The sequence below is a fragment of the Cotesia typhae genome, unplaced genomic scaffold (genome assembly GCF_013202065.1).
Source record: "Cotesia typhae breed Kobodo isofemale line unplaced genomic scaffold, CoteBio_Ctyphae scaffold_13, whole genome shotgun sequence".
In the NCBI taxonomy this organism is placed as follows: Eukaryota; Metazoa; Arthropoda; class Insecta; order Hymenoptera; family Braconidae; genus Cotesia; species Cotesia typhae.
In genome coordinates, this window is record NW_027423774.1 from 507,140 (window position 1) to 529,915 (window position 22,776).

The 22,776-nt window shown below is 26.9% G+C and overlaps 6 protein-coding genes, 1 long non-coding RNA gene and 1 other non-coding gene across 10 annotated transcripts; 4 read left to right on the forward strand and 4 right to left on the reverse strand.

Annotated features, from left to right (window-relative positions):
* The first annotated feature begins 1,285 nt into the window (after positions 1 to 1,285).
* On the forward strand, positions 1,286 to 2,771 carry Hou (GID complex subunit 8 homolog protein Houki). Its single transcript, XM_074254228.1, has 4 exons — positions 1,286 to 1,580; positions 1,698 to 1,816; positions 1,904 to 2,298; positions 2,384 to 2,771. The coding sequence occupies exons 2-4, from the start codon at positions 1,711 to 1,713 to the stop codon at positions 2,558 to 2,560; spliced, it is 678 nt and encodes a 225-aa protein (XP_074110329.1). The 5' UTR covers positions 1,286 to 1,580; positions 1,698 to 1,710; the 3' UTR covers positions 2,561 to 2,771.
* Positions 2,772 to 3,147: 376 nt separating this feature from the next.
* On the reverse strand, positions 3,148 to 4,711 carry LOC141534694 (nucleoporin Nup35). Its single transcript, XM_074254218.1, has 3 exons — positions 4,553 to 4,711; positions 4,237 to 4,347; positions 3,148 to 4,156 (listed from the first exon to the last, which is right to left on the reverse strand). The coding sequence occupies exons 2-3, from the start codon at positions 4,345 to 4,347 to the stop codon at positions 3,302 to 3,304; spliced, it is 966 nt and encodes a 321-aa protein (XP_074110319.1). The 5' UTR covers positions 4,553 to 4,711; the 3' UTR covers positions 3,148 to 3,301.
* Positions 4,712 to 6,730: 2,019 nt separating this feature from the next.
* On the forward strand, positions 6,731 to 12,017 carry LOC141534375 (uncharacterized). Its single transcript, XM_074253699.1, has 6 exons — positions 6,731 to 6,865; positions 7,839 to 7,997; positions 8,779 to 8,921; positions 9,071 to 9,198; positions 10,233 to 11,661; positions 11,742 to 12,017. The coding sequence occupies exons 5-6, from the start codon at positions 11,186 to 11,188 to the stop codon at positions 11,899 to 11,901; spliced, it is 636 nt and encodes a 211-aa protein (XP_074109800.1). The 5' UTR covers positions 6,731 to 6,865; positions 7,839 to 7,997; positions 8,779 to 8,921; positions 9,071 to 9,198; positions 10,233 to 11,185; the 3' UTR covers positions 11,902 to 12,017.
* Positions 12,018 to 12,882: 865 nt separating this feature from the next.
* Positions 12,883 to 14,069, reverse strand: LOC141535492 (uncharacterized). Of its 2 annotated transcripts, XR_012480600.1 has the most exons (4): positions 13,837 to 14,069; positions 13,634 to 13,730; positions 13,143 to 13,567; positions 12,883 to 13,079 (listed from the first exon to the last, which is right to left on the reverse strand). It is a non-coding gene; the product is annotated as an uncharacterized LOC141535492 (long non-coding RNA). The 2 variants fall into 2 exon arrangements; XR_012480599.1 differs by lacking the exon at positions 13,837 to 14,069 and having other exon boundaries at positions 13,634 to 13,815.
* An 881-nt stretch (positions 14,070 to 14,950) lies between these two features.
* Positions 14,951 to 18,396, forward strand: Pgant35a (polypeptide N-acetylgalactosaminyltransferase 35A). The gene is given in 6 exon segments (XM_074253773.1): positions 14,951 to 15,136; positions 15,967 to 16,249; positions 16,339 to 16,977; positions 16,980 to 17,626; positions 17,717 to 17,848; positions 17,925 to 18,396. Coding segments are annotated over 5 exon segments (1,860 nt in total). The 5' UTR covers positions 14,951 to 15,136; the 3' UTR covers positions 18,084 to 18,396.
* On the reverse strand, positions 15,734 to 15,806 carry Trnar-ccu (transfer RNA arginine (anticodon CCU)). Its single transcript has one exon. It is a non-coding gene; the product is annotated as a tRNA-Arg (tRNA).
* A 308-nt stretch (positions 18,397 to 18,704) lies between the features above and the next one.
* LOC141535491 (transcriptional adapter 1) lies at positions 18,705 to 20,368 on the forward strand. 2 transcript variants are annotated; one of them, XM_074255446.1, is made up of 6 exons: positions 18,705 to 18,869; positions 18,941 to 18,977; positions 19,096 to 19,332; positions 19,427 to 19,779; positions 19,892 to 20,054; positions 20,115 to 20,368. In XM_074255446.1, the coding sequence occupies exons 1-6, from the start codon at positions 18,799 to 18,801 to the stop codon at positions 20,229 to 20,231; spliced, it is 978 nt and encodes a 325-aa protein (XP_074111547.1). In that variant the 5' UTR covers positions 18,705 to 18,798; the 3' UTR covers positions 20,232 to 20,368. The 2 variants fall into 2 exon arrangements, with proteins under 2 accessions (XP_074111547.1, XP_074111546.1); XM_074255445.1 differs by having other exon boundaries at positions 19,892 to 20,368.
* Carmine (AP-3 complex subunit carmine) lies at positions 20,238 to 22,582 on the reverse strand. The gene is made up of 8 exons (XM_074255444.1): positions 22,426 to 22,582; positions 22,026 to 22,210; positions 21,705 to 21,939; positions 21,480 to 21,639; positions 21,302 to 21,415; positions 21,039 to 21,218; positions 20,755 to 20,964; positions 20,238 to 20,598 (listed from the first exon to the last, which is right to left on the reverse strand). The coding sequence occupies exons 1-8, from the start codon at positions 22,458 to 22,460 to the stop codon at positions 20,464 to 20,466; spliced, it is 1,254 nt and encodes a 417-aa protein (XP_074111545.1). The 5' UTR covers positions 22,461 to 22,582; the 3' UTR covers positions 20,238 to 20,463.
* Between the last annotated feature and the right edge of the window lie 194 nt (positions 22,583 to 22,776).

Here is a 22,776-nt window from a genome sequence, read left to right on the forward strand (position 1 = left end):
TTCCCTTATCTGTTAAATGCCACTGAGATTTTCATAATCTGTATATTTTCATGTCGAGATTGAAGATTACATTTAATTTAGAAAGTAATAATTTTAAGCTTTTAGTAATGATATATATTAAAAATGTGAAATGGATAATGAGTATAATGATATATAATTTAATGAACTAAGTATATATCTCAGTAATATATAATATTAATGACGAGGTAAAATACACAGAAAAACGAATTAGTTGTGGCTACCGATTAATAACGGGTAACATTGCGTGATGGTAGCATTTTTAAAGAGAAAAAATTAGCATGTAGATGTTATATGTACGTAACACGTTGTGGTTACCAATTTACTAATTTTAGTAACCGGGTTCGCTCGTAAGAATTACTAACTTATGAATAATAAATTGAGTCAAACAGGATACTTACTATTTAATTGTAAAAAATTATTCAACGTACTCCACTTTGAATTGTGATCTGAAACATTTAGTTTGGATTTAATTCTTGAAATAAACTCAAACTTGATTCATTGTCTACTCTACTACCGAGAAATGAATAAAAATAGTTTAATTATCGCTTTATTTGAATTAATAAGAGTAAGCTGTCAATAATTTTATTGTATTCATTTAACTTTGTCCTATCGGATTTCTTTAAATTGAATCTAAAAGCTTATTAAATAAGTTTTAATTTACGTACCTCATTATCAATCTAGGCCAAAAATTACCTACTTTTTCAGACAGATTTAACGAAATTTTACAAAAGTTTATTATTATTTTACATATATATATATATATATATATATTTTTTTTTTTTTATTAATTAAATTAGCAATAAAAAAAATATTTTAAAAAATTGCACCTATAATTTTTCAAATTTTTTACATGTGCAATTTTTTCTTTTAATTTTTTTGTAATAGTTTTATTAATAAAAATAACTCTAAAAAAGTTTAAATGTCGGCTAACTTAATTTTCATTTGAAGTTGACGGATATAAATATTTTTTTAGATACTTATAGCAATTAAATTATTATAAAAAAAATTAAATTAAAAAGTTTCACATGTAAAAATTAATAAAAATTACAAGTGAAAATTTTTAGAAGCATTTTTTTATTGTAATTAATTAATTAAAAAAATTTTTTTAATTACCAGCTGACTACTAACTTCAGTATTATTATTTCTGTGACAATTGAATTCGCTGACATTTTATTACAGCGCAGAATCGAACTTAAGGCGGTGCTGCCCTCTAGAATGAACTTGTCGTAAATGGATACTCAAGGAAGAAACTCTCCCAAAGAAAGAAAAAAATAGTAAAACAGAGCGACTCCATACACAAATACAGTGACGTTTAATTTTGTTTTGATTTACGTACAGTTATTATGTATAAAAATATTGTACTGTATGGAATTTTCCATTGGAGTGTATAAATTTAATGCAAATTAAATTTTTTTATTGTGAACTTGATTAAAAATATAAAATTCAGACTCATTCAATAATTTTCATGGTGAATCTTCATAACTTAACAATCTCACAATCGTCATTAGATGAATAAACAAAATTGATAAAATACTTGAGCATAAAACATATTTTTTCTGGTAAAAATATTTACAATTTGAATTATTATAAATTAATTTGTTTTTAATGTAATTAAAATATCTATTTACAATTTTAATGCGTTTTTGTTTGATATTTTTTTTTTTTTTTAATTATAGATTTACGAATTTCATGGATAAAAAAAACGGTAATTCAAAGGATGAATGGGGGGCTGAAGTTGGCTCTCACATCCAACGAGTCTCTATGAATAATCTCATAATGAACTATTTAGTCACAGGTTAAATTTTTTATAAATTTATATATTACTCATAACAGTCAATTATTGCTCTGTATCTGTAATAAATTTTTGCTCTTATTTATTTAGAAGGGTTTAAGGAAGCTGCAGAAAAATTTCAACAAGAATCTGGGGTAGGTCCAACCATTGAATTGAATTCTATGGACGACAGGATTCGTATAAGAGATGCAGTTCAAAATGGACGTATTCAAGAAGCAACAGATTTAGTTAATCAGCTTCATCCAGAGCTACTTGATAATGACAGATACTTATATTTCCATCTACAACAACTTCATTTAATAGAATTAATACGTACTGGGCGAATTGAAGAGGCATTGCAATTTGCTCAGGAACAATTGAGTGAAGCTGGAGAATCAGATGACAATATTCTGAGTGAATTGGAAAGAACTCTTGCGTTATTAGCTTTTGAAGAACCTCATAACAGTCCTTTTAGTGATTTATTGCATCCATCTCATCGACAAAAGGTAAGAACTCATTATCAATATTTATAATAAAAGTCAACAATTAGTCATTTTTAATTTATTAATTTTTTTTTTTTTGTCTTTGTAGATTGCTAGTGAATTGAATACAGCTATTTTGAAAATGGAGCACAGAGAATCAACTAACCCAAGACTAAACAATTTATTAAAAATGATTTTATGGGCGCAAGATGAATTAGATAAGAAAAAAGTGAAATATCCAAAAATGACAGATTTAGGGAGCGCAACTATTGAAAGTCCCAAGTAATTCAATTTAAATAAGGGCTATAAGATTAAGAAAAATATATTTACTAATATATATATATATATATATATATATATATATATATATATATATATATATATATATATATATATAACAGTCCGAATATTGTTTATAAATATTTAATATTAATATTTAGTCTTATTATAATGTAGCTCAGGATTTTTTCAACTGTTAAATAAATGCGAGTCTTAAATTTCCGGTATGTTTTGTTCTAAGTAGTAAACTTTTTTTCTGATTCATCGAACTAATTTTATTCACGTTTGATTTACTCAGTACAATGTTTAGATATTTAAATATGAAGATAAAGTTATCTACAATTATTTGCAAGCTAATAAACCAGATTTAAAAGAGTTCTAAATGGTATAAAATATAAAGAATGTAAACGTCGATACTTATACTTGGTAATTCAAATTTGACAAAAAAAAATGTATTCACTGTAGATATAATAATAAGAAAAACTCAATAATCGTCTTAAGTAAATTCTAGCTTTTAATATTTATAAAAAAAAAAAAAAAAAAAAAAAAAAAAAAAAATTACAAATAAGTAATACAATATAAACAATACAAAAGTTAAATCAGAGCGATAAAATGATAGTTTTATTATGAATAATTTTTTAATAACCTATTACATTAAAATAAAATGACTTTACACAATATAAATTCATATGTCCATATATAAAGACACCAAGGAAAATATTATATGGATTTTTTTTAATAACAATTATTACCAACCAAAAACTAATTCCATAGCTTTAGAAACAATACCAGAAGCTTTTTGTGGAACGTTTTCTGGTGATCGAACAGAATGAGAGTTTATATGATGATTATAACCAGAAGCTAGTGGTCGAGCGTTGTGTAATTTTGGAGAACGTATCGCACTATTATAATCAGAACTTTGATTCAATTTAGTTGGCGATGAAAAAACTCTCATACTTCGATTTAAATTACTACAATTTTCTTTATCCGGATTTAAAATAACACCTTCATCAGTGCAGGGCGCAACGCCGATCATTATTAACCCTGATACAATATTGCCATTGCACAAAAGTGCTCGTTGAGCTTCTTGTTCTGTAGCACATTTCAGATGAATCCAATTACTTTGCGGATGTGGTGGTGGATGCTTATCAACAATGCGAACTCTATTTGATATATGAGATAGAACAGTATTTAAAGTATCAGGTGGAAATCCAAAAACAGTGATCCATCGGAGAAGTCCTTGACAAGGTTCGGCGTTATTAACACTCGTATTATTATCCATGAAAAATAAATCATTTACATTGCTCATATTCATTCGAGTTTGATGCCGAGATAAACTTAAATTTTCAGCATTCTTGTATGCTTCCGAAGATTGGGTCACTTCCAAAGAATCAAAAAGACCTCGAGTTGGCGGACCGCCTGCATGACTTTCGTTCCCCACTCTAGGACTTCCAGGACTTGTAACATTAGCAAATATTGCTTTTTGTCTATTGTGACGGTAATCTGGCGTTGAATAGCTAGGTATCGGTGATGGTATATTAGAATTGACCACATTTGAAAATCTCGATGATTCGGTTATATTTGATGTGCCTAATCTTGCCGGCTAAATTTAATTTTTTTTTAATTAATCAATTAATTTATTTATTTTCTGTAAATTTATTATAAACTCAATTTTATACTTACTGTTGTGGCTTCGCCTAATAAAAAACTTGGGAGATAGGCTGGATTAGTACTCGGACTACCAGGATTTTGCATCGGACTACCGACAGGAGAACCTAGAGTCATTGGTTCCATCTATAATAATAAAAGAAAAAGAAATTGTTAAATATTCACATTATTATATTAAAAAAAATTTTCATTCAACGCAAATTTAGATAGAAAATTAATACAACAGGTGCTTGAGGTTAGGAAAATAATTTTCATTATATAAACGATGATTTATGCCTTCAAGTAAAGTAAATTTAATTAGTAAAATAATAAAAAAAACTTTCAAACTTACTTTAATAGTAAATTGATTGATATTTACAGTAATTAAATATTAAAAAGTTACTGTTTTAATGTTCTCACTCAATTTAAATTAATAATTGGTTGTCAGTATCTGCGTAAAAATTTAAAATTAGTGAATTTCAGTTAACTTGGGTGAAATTTATGTATTTGTGTATATTCTCGTATATTTATGACACTGAAGTTGGTAGACATTAACAATTATTTTTAAATTTTATAATAATGCAATTATTATAAATAAAATTAAATTAAAAAATTTCACATGTGAAAATTAATAAAAACTACAAGTGAAAATTTTTAGAAGAATTTTTTATTGTAATTAATTTGTTATTAAAATTTTTGAAATTGACAGCTGACAGCTAACTTCAGTATAATGTATATTTTCATCGGTAATCTCCATTTTGTTGTAACTATTTATATAGATGTCGTTTTGTGATAATTCTAACTAACAAAAAAAAAATTATTGATCATTTGAGGCTCACCAAACTTAGCACCCCAAAAATTTTTTTTTTCGAATTTTTTAATTTTCATTCTCACATACCATTAGTTCGTTGTTTGTTCTTTATTGTTCGCAATAAATAATTGTTTGTTCGCTAATTGTTTATTTATAAAAAATTAAATAAAAATGCACTTTTAAATTAGCCCCCTATTTGCTAATTACAAGTTTTTTATGTTTTAATGAGCCTTTCATTATTAATTAACGTTTGTTCTTCCATTATTAACGTTTGTTCTATCGTCAAAGTGTCTTTTTTTGATAATAATTAACAATTTCTTGATGAGCTAAATTATTATGCATACTATTATTGCGCATGCGCCGACTTTGAATTTAAGCGGTTCTTTTAGAAATTAAAGTATTAATGAAGGAATCCAAGAAAGTATTATTTAGCTTCAAACCGAGCTTAGTCTATTTAACTAATAATATTACTTGCTCATTCACCAAAAATTGTATACTGATGTCAATAAAGCAATTATTTCATCATAAAACGTCATAATTACAATACATTTTTGATCATGGCCACATGCATGTGTATGTAGAAATTTTATATAATTTTTTCTGTGTAATTAATAATAAAATATTTAAGTATCGCTTGAATTAAATTTTTAGAGAGATGATGAGACATGATTATTCCATAAAAATAGAAAATTTATCAGCATGATTTATTTTTGATTGAGGTAATTTCGGACTATATCATAGATATTAAAGCAAATCTATAAATTATTAACAGTTGTAAAAGAAAAATAAAAAAAAAACACGCATAAAAAGATTCAAAATCAATCTCCTTTTTTTTTAATTTTATATTTTTGGAATGTTCAACTGGTGTATTTACAGTTGAACATTACAAAAACATAAAATTAAAAAAAAAGGAGATTGATTTTGAATCTCGTTATGCGTGTTTTTTTTTCTTTTTCATTTGCAACTGTTAATAATTTATAGATTTGAATGAAAAAATTTGAAAAAAAAAATTTAAATGAAAATAATTCGAAATTTACGTTTCCATATTAGAATAAGCTTGGTTGGAAGATAAATAATAATAATTTCTAGAGTTCTTTTTTTTTTATTTTTACTTTGATTCTGGGAAGAACCGCTTCAATGTAGGCGTGTACGCAATACTAGTATACATGATAATGTAGCTGATGAATAAATTGTTAATTATTATAAAAAATTGACACTGACGATAGAACAAACGTGGATAAATACTGAAAGGTTCATGAAAACATAAAGAACTTATAATTAGCACATGGGGGGTTAATTTGAAACTGCAGATATACATGTAATTAACAACATATCGAATTTTGACATTATTATAGAATGACGAAGATAAAGCAATTAATTATATAAGTAATTATTGATCAATTTATTAATTATAAGAATAGAAATGGAACTTTACTGCCAATGTAAAAGTTGGAAAAAAATTTTTTTAATCTCATACAATTCATGAAAACTTTACATTAATAAGATCATCATCAATAAAGTTGTACATTTTTGATTATCTATTATTAATAAGATTTTTGTTTTACTTTTTTGTATGAATATAATCCATAATGAGTTGTTTATATATCGCGCTACCAGTTATTGTTTAATGTACTATACAGTGAGTTCAATTTAATTCATGAAGGTAATTTTCTATGTAGCGAACATCGATCGCTCTCATAGAAACTTATAATTACTAATTGTTTTTCAATGACGTGCAACGTGTGGAGTGGAAATAATAACAAAATACTCATTATTTAAACATTTTCTGTAATATTTCAGTGATAGTTATTTATGATAAATAGTGAAAAAACATCCATAGTTATTTCTTTAAAAGTGAGTATAAAACGATTATTATGAATACTATATTATTATGACATAATCCTCCTATTTATTTATTCCGGAAATTTGAATGAAAAATATATTATTCATTTTATATATTACTAGCCGTTATCCGCCCGCATTGCTGGGCGTATGATACGGTCGTATTCTTAAATCTAGATTTGAAATTTGGTAAGATTATTTCTTTTACAACGTAGATATCAGCTACAAAATTTATAGACACTATCAATTGTAAATGAATTAATTTCGAAAATCACCTAAGGTAAGAGCCCCAGTACCCGCTCACTCCATGTATTTGTATATCTATATTCGCAAATATACATGTACTGGAACATGAACAGGTACTGGGTCTCTTACTTTACTAAGAGGATTTATGATCCACTTTAATTAACAAAGTTCTCCTACTTTTTTACTTCATTTCAAACGCTAACTCTTGATTCTCTACAAATATCCTGTCGAAAATTATTGTCAAAAATTCTAATTTTTCATTGTTAGCACCCCCGCAATCTTTTTTTAGCGTTCAATTTCGCATAGTTCATGTTTAGCTGTTCTTTCCACAGCAAAAGAAACATTCCTTCCGAATTTCAAGCTTATAGGAATTACAGTTTGAAAATATTAATTTTCCATTATTTACGCCCCCGCAATCCCCTTTAGGATTGGAATTTCGTAAAATTTGTTCTTAGTTGACTTCTACATGACAAAAGAAATATTTCTATCGAGTTTCGAGAATGCAGGAGCTGTAGTTTGGAAATATCAATTTTTCATTGTTTACGCCCCCACAATTCTCTTTAGAGCCGGAATTTCGTGAAACCTTAGCTGATCTCTACTTAACGAAAGAAATATTCCTGCCAAATTTTAAGTCTTTAGGCCTTATAGTTCCAGAGATATCGTGATGAGTCACTATATACATAGAAAATCTCTTATATATGTATAGATTATTATTATATGAAATATATAATTTTTCTAGCCACCGGAGTACATGTTATCAATCTTTGTGGTGAGACTCATCTGTGATTCAATCCAATTTAGATCATCTGGAGTATCAATGGAGTATATTTTTTGTTACTTTGAAATCACTTGTTTCCGAAATTTTTAATCAAAATTCCTTGGTCATTTTCAATTTACTGTTAAAAAGTAAAAATATTTTTTAAATTTGTTTTCAAATACATCAATCCTAACCACTATTGTATTTCCATCGCATATTATTAGTGGTACTTAAGTAATAAAACACGTCGAAATATTTAAATTTGTTCATATGCCAATTTATGATACTGAAATTAGCAGACATGTAATAATTCTTATGATTTTTATAATTGAAAAAATTATTTTAAAAAATTAAAAAAAAAAAAATTGCGCGTCTAGATAATTTGAAAAACTGTAAGTACAATTTTTTTAAATATTTTTGTTTCCACTAATTTATTTCTGAAATAAAACCTTAAATTTGACAGGTGTCTGCTGACTTCAGTATCATATCAATTTATACACCTATTTACGTTGAATTATACAAAATAAAAAGAAAATATATTTCCAAAATTTTTAATATCCTAATTTACAAAGCTACGATTGATTTTGTTAAGTAATGAGTTGACTGTTAATGAATATACAGACATAGTTGGACCACGAATAATACTGTTATATATTATACTGTGAATTTTTAAAATATCAAACAATTATACTTGTGAATAGATTAAGCTCAGTGTCTGATATACCTTCGATTCGTAGTACTTTTAGAGGGGAATAGTTATGAATTAAAGTTAGAACTATCTTACGTTACGCTGAGAGTACAAGCGATCTGAGCAGCAACACTACTTCCACGACAAGATAGTTTAACTTAATTTGAAATAATTCATTAAAAAATTATGAATAAAAAAATTTAATAGATATTTATTGATGTTCTTTCTTTTCAGAGAGAAATATTGCTGTTGAAATCTGGTGTTCAAAAACTAGTATGCTGTACACTCACCAAGGAAATATGTTACCTACCGAACTCTGGATATATTAATCTAATAATTTGTCAAGCAAATGTGCCATCATTGAATTTTAATTATTTGTAAGTACACTATATCTCTACGATAGTAAAAGTGATTAAAAAAAATTATCATTTTTTTGTTTTTATTTTACATGTTTACATGTGTTTGATATATTCATGATAATATTAATTAATTATTTATGTTAATTATTTTTTTTTTTATATTACAGGTTATTTATTGTTGACCGTAGCTCATTTATATCAATCATGAAGAGTACAAGTGTATTGTGGCACCAATTTCAACTTAAGAATCTAATTTTACGATTCATAGTTTATAATATCGATACTGATTTGCATGGTAAGTCTTGCATTTTAATATTAATCCATATAAATCCGAGTATATCAAATTTTGGATTACACATGTTGAAATTCAACTTTAATTCTCACTTAGAGATTATGGGCCAGTTTTTCAAATGATGTGTTTTATTCAAATCAATTTTTTTCTTTTGTTTTTATTTGGTTAACATAGGAAAAGACTGTGTTTTAACAAAAAACATCGTTTGAAAAACTGGCCCTAAATTTTAAACTATTGTACCTCAAAATGAAGTTAATTATCTAAGGTAATATATCAGTAAAATGATTTAAATTTATCATAAGTCAATAAGTTCATTTTCAATTAAAATCTTAACCCTGATAGCCACCTTACCTATAACTTACTGTCAATCTACGTCCGCAATTTGAAGCAAACTTGACGGAAAGAGTTGGCAAAGCGAGCGATTACCTATTAGTTACCTATAACTTACTCTGCAAATAGACGTCAAAACTTGCTGTACAAGTATTTCAGTCAAATTGTAGTAAAGTTGAAAGGAAATTTAACTACAAGTTTGATTGTTAACTTGTATTCAAGTTGCGGCCGTAGATTTCCGTCAATTTGCTTACAACTGTTGTTGAAAGAAGAATTACCGCCAACTTGATGTATAAATTAACCGTAACTGCTGGAAGTCAACACTTACTGAGAAAGCGCTGGCTATCAGGGTTACGGCTTATTTAGTTAACGATGTCAACTTATAGATGCAGTGCAGCCGATCGTGGGTAAAAAGAGCCCGACTTTGGGGACACTCTCATCTGAGCATATTGAAAATGGCATAGTGGGGGATCACTTTACCCACGATCTGACCGCACTGCTTAGATGTTCAATATCAATTTGTTATCAATGACATCAAACGTATAGATCAGTAAATAAAAATTATTTTAGTTTATTAATAATTTATTTCTAATTTTGCGAATATATTCAATTCGGATTTTAAGAACTTGAAAATGAATTTAAAAAAAAAGTAAAACTACCTACAACTGTAAACAAATTCTTAAAATTACACATTGCTGATATTCTAGGTGGTGTCAATATATTTCGATCAAAACTGACTAAATTTGTGGTCAATAACGATGAAGAGCAGAAAAACCTAAAGAAGAGAACTTGTATGAAAATTGGAAAGGGTTAGGAAAGAGCGAGACTAACCGAGATCATGATTGGGTACCGGATTATGTAAATGCATCGAACCAGGAGGATCAAAATGATTTATTCACCATGCCGGAGAATCATATTGAATTTTCTGATAATATAAATGTATCAAAAGACAAAAATGACCAAAATAACTCTGTGACTACGTCTGAGAATCATAATGATCACAATTATAGTGCAAGTTTTAAAGAGGATAACAAGGATCTTAATATAAATATTGGTCCTATTAACGTAGAAGATAATATTAGTTTTGATGTAGAACGATCAACAATTGACTGTAAAACAATGAGCATTACATCCTCAGATACTATAGATGATAATATTTTAAATTTATCATCATCCATGAACTTTTCCGATGAAAATGATCCTAGTAAATTAAATAGTTCACATGAAGTACAAAATAATGAGAATAAAATTACTCGAGAATTTTTGACATTGAAACCAGATAGTGATCCTTTATCTCTTGCTTTGGAAAATATGATGAAACAAAAATCTATAAATAAAAAAGTTGGTTCATTATTTCAAAAGTTGTCCAGAAGCTGCATTATTAAACAATTTAGTGGATGAGAAAAAATCTAAATGTATCAAGAAACGCAAGGACTTTCTATTATGTAATGGTAATAAAACCGGTCCGGTTGAATTTGAAGGAAAGAAGTGGACAGCATTGAATACTTGTCCCTTTGACACTATATCTCAAATTATATTTACCGTTGCAATAGATAATACTCATTATCATAATTTCATAACTAATTCGAATCTTTCAATATTTAAATTTTTAAAACACTTTATAAAAACCGGAGCAACGAAAGAAGTATATCAACATCGTATGTCTATCTTAAATCCTATTTATGCTGAAAATGAAATCAAAGAGGATGTTACGAAAATCATGATTGCTCCAAGGATTAATTGTACGGACAATATTATCAAGCTCTGGAAGATATTATTTGAAGATGCACCCAGCGTTATTAAATCAACAGTGTGTTCAAGTAGTTTGTGTCAAGTTTTTTTACGAGCTCTTCCAGTTGTTAGTGCCAATCATTCGATAATTTCTCGACAAGGCTTTACTGCTCTTGAAAAGGCTCTGCAGTTCTATCATAAAATTTACAACGTCCGTTGCCGATTTTGCAACAAAGCTATAGCAACTCGTTTTACTGTTCCTAAAGAATATCTATTTATAGAATTAGATATACGTGACAATAGCACTACAAAGAAAGTAAAAATGTGTAGGTTGAGTGACCTTCCGATTCATTTGAACCTGAAACTTAACAGTGATGATGGATCTGAAATAAATCTACGCTTTCGGTAAATTTATTGCTTTTTATAACATTTGTATTTTATGGACACTGGTATAACTAATTCATTACAAATTTATCAATTTTCAGATTATCTGGAGTAGCAGCGTATGTAACGGGTCACTACTTTGCTTACTGCCGACGATTAGGAGGTAATTGGGTTACTTACAATGATATGTCTGCAAAACCTGAATCAGCGCCTGCTCATGTTGATGTTCAACCTCATGGAGCATTTTATATCTTGGAATAATATATGAATAATGGAAATAATATATTACATGAAGTTACTTATTAAATTTATATGAATGTTATGCTTATATAAATAATTTTATCTAAATAAAAAACAAAATATATATATATATATATATATATATATATATATATATATATATATATATATATATTATAAAATATTGTTTAAAAATATTCTTTTTACGAGTAACAATATGGCAAAATACACATGTATTGATACTACACATATGCATTAATAAATAATACTCTTTATTTATGCAAATTAAGTTGCATGGAGCGATTTAGTTTTCGCATTTTCAACAGATGAATGCTTTGACAATTTCTTATTTTTTATACTTATTGTTTATCATTTCGCATTCAATCAACCGTAGTAATCTTTAACAATTTGATAAATTATTGATATTATTGAATATTGAATATTATTACTTATATATTGATTTTTTAACTTTCTGAATATTTTATTTTTTAATTGCAATAAAATTGCAAGTGTTAAACAACTAAGCCAGTGTCAGTAACTGGGTCTTTTACCTTATGCACTACTTGAATTATACACGCTAATATTGTTAGATCAGAAACATTATTTATAATCATGGAAGAGATTATATACTTGATAATACAACTATTAAAATTATAAAATAAAGTTATTTAATGAAAAACACTGCAATTATTCTAATTGTAATGAATAAACTTCGTGACTTCACAAATTTCTTATACCAGCGGGTAATTCTTATAGACACGGGTGCTTGTTTTCTGATAAAATTAATAAAAATAATTAATGTAAGCAAAAGTAAGAATACTAGCGAATAAAAAAGAACAAAAATTTTTTCAACTTGCTAGTTTGTTAAATTCAGTTCGATTTTCTAGAAATTTAAACTACTACGTCAAATTGAAGTGCCAGGTTAATTACATCACTAATTTTTCTTAAATCACTAGCGCTCGTAAGGAACTAAGGATTTTTAGAAAATACAATTAAACTTAATTGTTTTGTACAGATAAATTTTTTTTTCCATAAAGAAGAAATGAGTATACACCTTGATTAAAATTAGTTACACATTTTCCTTTTATATCTAATTCATTCATCAGTTTCCATCTCTTGAGTCTCTTCAGGATTTTCCGCGTCAGCTTCCTCGCTCGGGACTGGCTTAACCAATCTTCTTGACCTAAATATTTCATTGCCTAAAAAATCAATCGTGAGAATTAGTATTTTGTTCAAAAGTAATTTAAAATGAAAATACTTACCATTAAAAATTTCCGTCAGGTCCCAGATTTTGAAATTGTGAGATTTGTGGTCACCACCGACAGCGATAGTGAACGGACTGTTTGGAGATAAATGAAGACACTGAATGGCTCCAGATTAGTTTCTGTTTCCCACACGGGTTCCAATAACTGTGGACTCAATGCGTCCCATACTTTAACTACTCCATCATCAGATGCGGATACTAAAAATCCTGCACACGAAGAACTGAGCGATAGACCAGTTATTTCTTTATCGTGACCTTTTATTTCCCTCAAGTGCTGTCCTTACCGAATGTCACTGAATTACAATACTTACAAAGAAATAACTGGGTTCAAAATGATTCCACAAAACACGTTCAACTTCTCCTGTAGTTTCCCACGTTTTGAATGTATCGCTCGTTCGACAGTCAATAAATAATTTCACGGTTCTAAAAATAATTATTTTCATTATTTATTTACCTTTAAAAAATATATTTGTTAAATTAAATATTTACTTGTCTTCAGATCCAGCGAGTAACATATAAGATTTCTTCGGATGCCACTGAAGTGCTCCAACTTGTTCGTTAAACTACCTACAATAGATCGCTGAAACTGACGGTTTTTCATTTTTGAGCAGGAGTAATAATATAATTAATGATTAATTAATAAATAGTATTAAATATTTTTGAGTATAATAATAATAACATGGATATATAACCTTAAAATTAAACTATAAACATTAGGGCGAACATGAAATTGTCGTAATGAGGATTCATGTAAACACAGCTTTTAGTGGATTCAACGACCACCGATGACGTCATAGTGCAACAATTTGCATGCAAATAGTTTTTTCTTATTAATTATTAGAAATATTGCAAAATTATAATTTTTTTCTTTTAATCAATAGAGCAAATTGAGAACAATTCTTTGAACAAAAAAAATTTTGAAAAAAGTGGATATTTTATGTTTTATAGTAAAATTAAATTTTTGAAAAATTAATAAAAAATTAACTAATAGTAATAAGAGTGGGGCAATTACGGATTCTAATAGAGCATTTAAAGAGCAATTGATTGGCATATGGTTTAATTGAAAAAAAAAAATTATTCTACGCTAACTTCCTTCCGGTCGAATAACTTGTTTTAAATTTCCTTGTTGTCACTGTGATTGAAAAAACCGGCTTAAACATAAAATTGACGCATGCGCAACACATGTATTTTTGAATAATTATTCAGCTAAGTAAAAATTAATAATTAAAGAAAAAACAGACACTTTGACGATAGAACAAACGTTAATAATGGAAGAACAAACGTTAATTAATAATGAAAGGCTCATTAAAACATAAAAACTTGTAATTAGCAAATAGGGGGCTAATTTAAAAGTGCATTTTTATTTAATTTTTATAAATAAACAATTAGCGAACAAACAATTATTTATTGCGAACAATAAAGAACAAACAACGAACTAATGGTATGTGAGAATGAAAATTAAAAAATTCGAAAAAAAAAATTTTTGGGGTGCTAAGTTTGGTGAGCCATCATTTGATCATTTATTAGTAAAAAAGTTTTATGATTAAAAAAAAAAAAAACATGAAATTTTTTTAATAAATTTTAACTCGATCATGACATTCTACTTGCTAGACTTTCTACGTAATTTTTAATCCCAAATTCTTTGGTACACGTATGATATGTAAAATCACTTTTAAACTTTCACGTAATTATATAGATTATATGCATATAATATATATATATATATATATATATATATATATATATATATATATATATATATATATATAAACGTACTTGTCATGTATAGAAATACTGATGTTTAGTAAAGTGATTCTATATAATGTGAACACCATAATCAACTGTTAATAAATACAACCTAGTAAATAAATAGTGTTATTGGATTTAAATGTATTTAGTTGTTTTAATTTATAAATAGAAACGTTGCTGGAAAATAATTTTTCATAGAATGAAAATTTTTTATAGTTTTTTGCACAATATTATTTTTTCAAGGTACTAAATATGGAATATACTTCTTTTTTTTTTTTTTCGATAATTTAAAAATATAATTTTTCGTTCCAACTATTAAATTTTAGATGATAGTTTTAAACAGATTTATTTATTAAATTTATTCGACACATTTAGTTAAATTTTTTAATCGTTAGTATTTATCCAACAATAGTAAGTATGGAACATGTTTATAAACATAAACATATGATTTAGTGCTTTGACAATTACTCATTAATAGTTGTCCATTACAGTCAGTCACAATCGTAATAAATTATTAGAAAAAATAATTAATTTTATAGTTTTTTGTTATTGTTATTTATTTAATAATATTTTTATAACATTTGGATGAATAACAATGCTTATTTTTTCATTTGAGTTATCAAATTATCATTTAGTAGCTAATAAATTGAATAACTATATAATCTAAATTTTTTTAGTGGTGAAATCGTGTCATTAATTTTTTTATTTCTATATAAATTATGAAATGAAATTAATAAACAATGTAGTAATTATTAAATTTCTGATAATGTTGAGATAAATTGTAAATAATAATAATAATAATAATAAAAAAAAAAAAAAAAAAAAAAAAAAAAAAAAATTTACCCCTGGTGGGACTCGAACCCACAATCCCCGGTTTAGGAGACCGATGCCTTATCCATTAGGCCACAGGGGCTAGTTATCGGATGATATGATATTATACATTCCTATACTACTGGACCATGTTTAAAAACATAAAATTAGAAATTTTTATTTATTATTGATTAATAACTATTTTTTTAGTTTGAATGATGAAAATTTTTATAAATCATATTTTGTATTATTTTTTTTTTTAGATGATATCAACAAGGTACGCATCATTCATCTCAGGGATTATAATTGCATCAATAACATGGGCATTCAGTCTTTATCTATACTCAAAACTTACCCAAAATGCAAACGTGGTAAATCCGACAATGTTAGTTTCGGAGTACACGATTCCACTCGAAGAATCAGTATTTAAACAAAAAATAATACACGACAACGGTGAGGAGAGAATTGGTGGTAAAAGAAACAGTGCTAAACTTATTAAACAATTGCAGCCGGTGCCAATAAAATCAGCAATTGGATTAGAATATGGTACTATTTATTTATTTTCTCAATTGCGCTTCATGAATTCTTTTTTTTTTTTTGTTTCGCTAATAATAATTGTTTTAATTTTATTACAGGTCTTGATGAATTAGGATTAGTAAGAAACATAGAAGATCAAAAAAAGAGAGATGATGGTTATAAGAAGTACGCCTTTAACACTTTAGTCTCGGACAATATTGGAATAAGTAGAACAATATCAGACACTAGGAATAAACTTTGTTCAGCTATAAAATACTCAGATAAATTACCAAACGCCAGTATTGTTATTTGTTTCTACAATGAACACTATATGACTCTACTCAGAACATTACATTCTATAATTGATAGAACACCTGAAAATCTGTTACACGAAATTATATTGATCGATGATTACAGTGACAGCGATGAGTTACACAATAAAATAAATAAGTATATTAATGATAATTATTTAGGTAAAATAAAATTTTTTAAAACCGAAAGAAGAGAAGGGCTCATTAGAGCTAAAATATTTGGAGCTAGAAAAGCAACTGGTGATGTGCTTATTTTTTTGGATAGTCATGTTGAAGTTAATAAAATGTGGATTGAACCATTACTTTCTCGAGTTGCTGAATCTCCAACAATTTTACCAATGCCAGTAATTGATATTATTAATTCAGATACATTTCAATACACAGCAAGTCCCCTGGTTAGAGGCGGATTCAATTGGGGCTTAAATTTTAAATGGGACAATGTACCAAAAGTAATTTGAAAAGTAATGAAGATTTTGTAAAGCCTCTTAAATCACCAACGATGGCTGGCGGGCTGTTTGCTGTTGATAGAAATTATTTTATTGAAATGGGTGAATACGATGCAGGAATGGATACATGGGGTGGAGAGAACTTGGAAATATCATTTAGAATATGGATGTGTGGAGGTAGTATTGAATTAATACCTTGTTCACGAGTCGGACATGTATTTAGACGAAGACGACCTTATGGTAATGATCGTCAGGTCGATACAATGTTAAAAAATTCATTACGCGTTGCGTATGTTTGGATGGATAAGTACAAAGAGTATTTTTTGAAAAATGTTCATCTAATTGATTATGGTGATATATCGGATCGTGTAGCACTGCGTGAACGATTGAAATGTAACGATTTTTCTTGGTATTTAAAAACAGTTTATCCAGAACTAGCGCTTCCAGACGATAATCAAAGTAATTTAAAAGAAAAATGGCTTAAATTAAATCAACAACCAATGCAACCATGGCATTCAAGAATAAGAAATTATACAGCTCAATATCAAATACGATTAACTGATTCTGGGCTTTGCATTCAAACTGAAAAAGATATTAAAACAAAAGGATCAAAATTAATAGTCATCCCATGTTTACGAACCAAGTCTCAAGTAATTTTTATAGCTGTATCTAATTTTTTTAGTCATTTACAGGAAATAATGTTTAATTAAAAAAAAAAAAAAAATTTATGATTGTTTTAGATGTGGTATGAAACCGACAAAAATGAATTGATTCTCGGCCAAATGTTATGTTTAGAAGGTAGCGGGAAATTTCCCAAACTTGGAAAATGCCATGAAATGGGAGGAAATCAAGAATGGCATCATAAAGGAACAGTATGTATAAACGATATTTTAATTTATTATGCAAAATAAAATTATTTCGTTTAAAATTTAATTTTTTTCATTTTAGAGCAGTACACCTATTTACAATATCGCTACTGGTACATGCTTAGGAGTTAAACATGCAAATAAATACGCACAAGTAGTAATGGATTTATGTATCAAGTCCGACGCTACATTAATTAGTTGGGATATTGTCCATGCAAATCCTGCTAAGGATATGAGCTGATCTACATTAGATCGACAATAAAAATAGATAATTTTATAATTTCAAGTAAATTATAATTAAAAGATTTCAGACACGAGTAATATTTATATATATATATATATATATATATATATTTTTACACGCGTTTACAAGCGTCTAGACATTTATCAAAAAATAATTATCGTTTAATGGCTTTCCTAATCTCAAAACTATTCATACAATTATTAACTTGACTAATCAATTCTCTTTATCTTTTTTAACTTAAAATATTTATATACATATTATTAAGAAAGTTTTTATACAAATTGTAAAATTGTGGTATTTCAAAAGAATGTTATTAAATAAAATTTTATTCATATATTACATATATGAAATTAAAAAATATTTTCGAACAAAATTTAAATATATTTATTTTTTTATGTCAACTATATATTTGTATTGTTTTATTTTTTGCAATTGACTTTTTTTATTAGTATTAATAAATTAAATAATTTTAAATAAGAAAATTTGTATAATTGTTGTGGTCATTCTTATCATTGAAAACATATTTTAGCGCCAATAATTTAAAAAATAAATTTCATCACGTGACTATACTCAAAGCACAGGACTATACTATACTTTTTTCTTGATTTAACAGTCAACAGTGAAATATAGTAAACTGCTTATATTAAAAAAGCAATTACTATTTCTTAATCAATAAAATAATAATACAAACAATTGTTTAACATTTATAAATATGGCAGCTTCAAAAGATCTTAATCTGGCTCGAAAAAATCTAGCCAATTCTCTTGGTGACAATGCAAAAGTGTAAGTATTTTTTGTAGGGTTATCTATCATATATTTACAGTGATTGAATGAAAACAAAACTTTATTTTTAGATATTTCGAAAAAATGAAACTATGGTTCCAAATGAAGGTAAAATAATTTTTGTTATGATTAAATTAAATTATTTAAAAAAAAAAAAAAAAAAAAAAAATAAGTATTTATAACTTACCATTTTTATAGTCAAAATAAATAACTCAATTGATTTTAGAGTACTAAAGAAGAGTTTGATAGCGAAGCTAGGAATATTATGACAGACGAGCAAATTCATTTACACAATGAATTTCTTTTATGTTTATTTAATAAAGTACGAGGTCTTGCAACTGCGACACCTTCTAGACCTGTAAAATCTAACAGCACACCTATTCACACAGATAAAGACAAAACTTTAAAGGAAAAGCGATTAAAATTAAAGAGAAAATATAAAACTGATCGATCTAATTTTGAAGTAAGTAGTAATAAATTATTTATTGATATTTACTATTATAAAATAATAGAAAATAATATTTATAAAAGTGATATTTAAAAATGATTTTTTTTAGCCGGCAGATATGTACGTAGAAGTGCTAAGTCAGACGTCATCTCCAGTAGGAGACGAACCTATTGGTGCTAATAGATCTAGTGCACAAGAATTATTGCTACCTGATAGGACTTTTGTATTAGCAAGATTGATGTTGGCTGCTTGGGAAAATAATATGGATAGTGCAGATGAAAATACAGCACATCTAATAATTGCTGCAACACAAATATTTCTTAAAAATATAATTACAGTTGTTTTTGCAAGGAGAAAGGGATTTACAGTTTATCAAAAAAATTTTATTTATAACATAGGAGAACCAGTATCCTGTTCTTGGAAGAGAAATACAATGTTTATACCTCGTGGAATTCACTCAAGGTAAATCAAAATATTAATATTTTTTTATATATATTTTTATGAGCATTTTTACCACATAGATAACAGCAATTTAATACATACATTTTTTCTGCTTATATTTTAATTTATATAGTAAACCAACTGACATAGTTGACCCGGATGGACAAGTACCTTCAGTAAAACAAACGGTTGAAGAAATGGAACAAGCAACAGCTTTCGCTATGGCTTGTTCAACATCGGTATTGTCATCACCGTTACCACCAGTTAGCATTAATGATTTATTGCAAACATTGAAGGTACAGTATAAAATTTTTAATATCTTTACCAACACTGTATTGATCAAATTATTTTTTCAGATTTACAAAAATCTAGTTAATAACCATACAACATATGCTACTAATATGGAACGTTTATTTACTTATCCTACCCATTCAACCTGGGAAGATTTAGAAAGTAAAAATTTATTGTGTTAAAGTCTATTTGTAATGATTGTTTTAGATTTACTATAAAAACTACTGTACATATTGAGTTGTAATACATGAAATTTTTTAAAATAATTTTATACTAACATAATATATTAAAGAATTACTTTATGCTCAGGTAAACAAAATCTTATTTAATTCATTTGACATTCAAAAATATAAATTTAAAATAGTTATAAAATTGTAAATGAAAGTTTACATTTGCATTTGTTGAGTTGTACAATTACATTCGTATTTGGAATTTCCCAGCTTTAGTAATGTACTTAACACCTTTAAATGGTTTATATTTTTCGCCATACATATCCAAGCCACTTACTTTCAATCCAGATACGGCTAATTGATTGATTGTAAAGTGTACCTAAAATCAAAATATTTTTTATTAATTTAAGATTTACATATAAAAAAATATAGAAGGCAGTAAATAAAATTTTTTTAAATAAATTAAACAGAAGTAGAAACCAGTGTTAAAAAAAAAAAAAAATAATTCCAAACGAAAAACGATAGATAGACTTACATTAATAGCAGGATTTGATTCAGAAAATGTTGCTCCATTTTGTATGGTAATAGATCCTCGTAAATTGGGTAACTTTGAAACATCTATTCTTCCAATATCCCAAAATAATACTTTACTAACAGGATCAAATGAATATTTTCCTTGATTTGGTACCAAAGTACAATTTAGAACAATTTTGGGCATCGGTATTTCAAGTGTTACATTCTCAACCTTAATAAAAATAAAATAATTAAAAAAAATTTTTAAGGGGTATTCTGGTCTAGAAGCATTAATTTAAGACTTACTGTTCGACCAACAGTTTGCTTAGGCCCAACTGTTATATCCAGTCTACCACCACCGGATTCTTTTAAATTAATATTATGTCTTACGTAAATTGGAATTGCTACTATACTTTGTGACCCAATGTGATATGACAACAATCGGAAATTACCATCAGGAGGAATGAACGAAAGAATACGTTCTGACTAGAAATTTTTTTTACATTAAAAATTCAATATTGATTAATTAAATTAATTAGAAAATTTATTAGTATAACTAAATTATGTACCTCCCATCGCTTGAATCTAACACAAGGATGAAAGCTGACATCATCAAATAATCGTGGATTCATAAATGATAATGTAAGGTCAGGCATTCCACTCAATTTAATGCAGCAATCAACCTAAAATGAAACAGGATTTAATTCAATAATTCATTAAAATATTATCGTGTTTCATACAACATACATATCCTTGAATTTCGGCAAAAACAGTAGCGCCTGTTCGATCAATTATTGCATCAACTTCTTCAACTACATCAAAGTAAGCTTCATTATTTGTATACTTTACTCCTGTTCTCCTCCATGGAATATTGGATAACTGGCCGCTGGGTAAAGTTGCGCTCACACTAAATACAAGAAATATTACATTAATGTAAATTAAATGATTTAAATTAATAATCAGATTACTTACTTGGATTTCCCTGTTACTGTATTAGCGATTGTTCTTAAAATATTAGGTGGTTTTATAAGTTCTTTCAATATATTAGATTCAGTTGCCAAAGGAAAACCATTATCCAACATTTCATCTAATAATTCGTAGACAACAACATAATTTTCTTTAATAATAGTTTCAGTACATTCATTAAAATAATCTTCAAATGTATCAACAACTCTGTGTAAAAATTCGATAACAAATAGTGGTGGAACTGTAATAATTTAATTAAATATTTTTATTTAGTAATATTAGTTTATAAAAATAAAATGATGACAAATAATAATCGTATAAATTTACCTTCGGTTGTACACACAGCAACAAAAAACATATGACATCGATAAATACTAATTAAATAATGATGCGGTGTAGCAATAACTGGTGGAGTATCTTCAGGGGACAAAACTCTCCTTTGCTGATCAAAAAAATAATCACATAATGATCGTGCAACTGCACTTTTCCAATGTTTCTCCATGAATACATCTCTGCAAATATTTATTTATTTATTTATTTTTTTTTTTTTTATTATTTTAAATAATAAAAGATTAGAATTAATATTATTAACCATAAATTTTATTTCAAATATTCTTATGTCAAAACTATGATAATATTTATAATTTTATCTGACATTTCATATTCAACATAGATTTTGGTTGTCCTTACACATCTGTCAAACAAAATAACAATAAATATCACTTACCCGGATGAATTGATAATAAAAAGACTATTAATCATGTTTAGATGTATAGATAATTTATAATTCTCTCTTTTTTATTTCAATTATTAATTTTACTAAGTAATAAACTTTTATTATAATTTCAAGTTGACATAATAAGAAATAAAAAACTAAATATAATTCTATACTATTATTATTATTATAATTGTTGTTGATGTTAGAAAAGGGACTTGTTAAGAGTGTGTCCTCTGGTAGAAAAATATTAAATTGTAAATGCAAACCCAAAAAAAAATTTGTCTTGCGTATCGGTAAGAACGATTGCACTGAAGCATTTCGACTTTTCTAAACCGCGAAAAATTTGAATTGATTACAATA

Bases quoted from the DNA above. Each gene is read 5' to 3' on its own strand.
- LOC141534375 (XM_074253699.1), top strand. From the start codon at position 11,186: ATGTCTATCTTAAATCCTATTTATGCTGAAAATGAAATCAAAGAGGAT. The intron at 11,662-11,741 runs GTAAATTTATTG...ATCAATTTTCAG, and splicing joins GAAATAAATCTACGCTTTCG to ATTATCTGGAGTAGCAGCGT.
- Carmine (XM_074255444.1), bottom strand. From the start codon at position 22,460: ATGATTAATAGTCTTTTTATTATCAATTCATCCGG. The intron at 21,219-21,301 runs GTACATAATTTA...AAAAATTTCTAG, and splicing joins TTAGATTCAAGCGATGGGAG to TCAGAACGTATTCTTTCGTT. The intron at 20,599-20,754 runs GTAAGTCTATCT...TTTTGATTTTAG, and splicing joins AATCAAATCCTGCTATTAAT to GTACACTTTACAATCAATCA.
- LOC141534694 (XM_074254218.1), bottom strand. From the start codon at position 4,347: ATGGAACCAATGACTCTAGGTTCTCCTGTCGGTAGTCCGATGCAAAAT. The intron at 4,157-4,236 runs GTAAGTATAAAA...AATTAAATTTAG, and splicing joins TATTAGGCGAAGCCACAACA to CCGGCAAGATTAGGCACATC.
- LOC141535491 (XM_074255445.1), top strand. From the start codon at position 18,799: ATGGCAGCTTCAAAAGATCTTAATCTGGCTCGAAAAAATCTAGCCAAT. The intron at 18,978-19,095 runs GTAAAATAATTT...AATTGATTTTAG, and splicing joins AACTATGGTTCCAAATGAAG to AGTACTAAAGAAGAGTTTGA. The intron at 19,333-19,426 runs GTAAGTAGTAAT...GATTTTTTTTAG, and splicing joins CTGATCGATCTAATTTTGAA to CCGGCAGATATGTACGTAGA.
- Hou (XM_074254228.1), top strand. From the start codon at position 1,711: ATGGATAAAAAAAACGGTAATTCAAAGGATGAATGGGGGGCTGAAGTT. The intron at 1,817-1,903 runs GTTAAATTTTTT...TTATTTATTTAG, and splicing joins AATGAACTATTTAGTCACAG to AAGGGTTTAAGGAAGCTGCA. The intron at 2,299-2,383 runs GTAAGAACTCAT...TTGTCTTTGTAG, and splicing joins ATCCATCTCATCGACAAAAG to ATTGCTAGTGAATTGAATAC.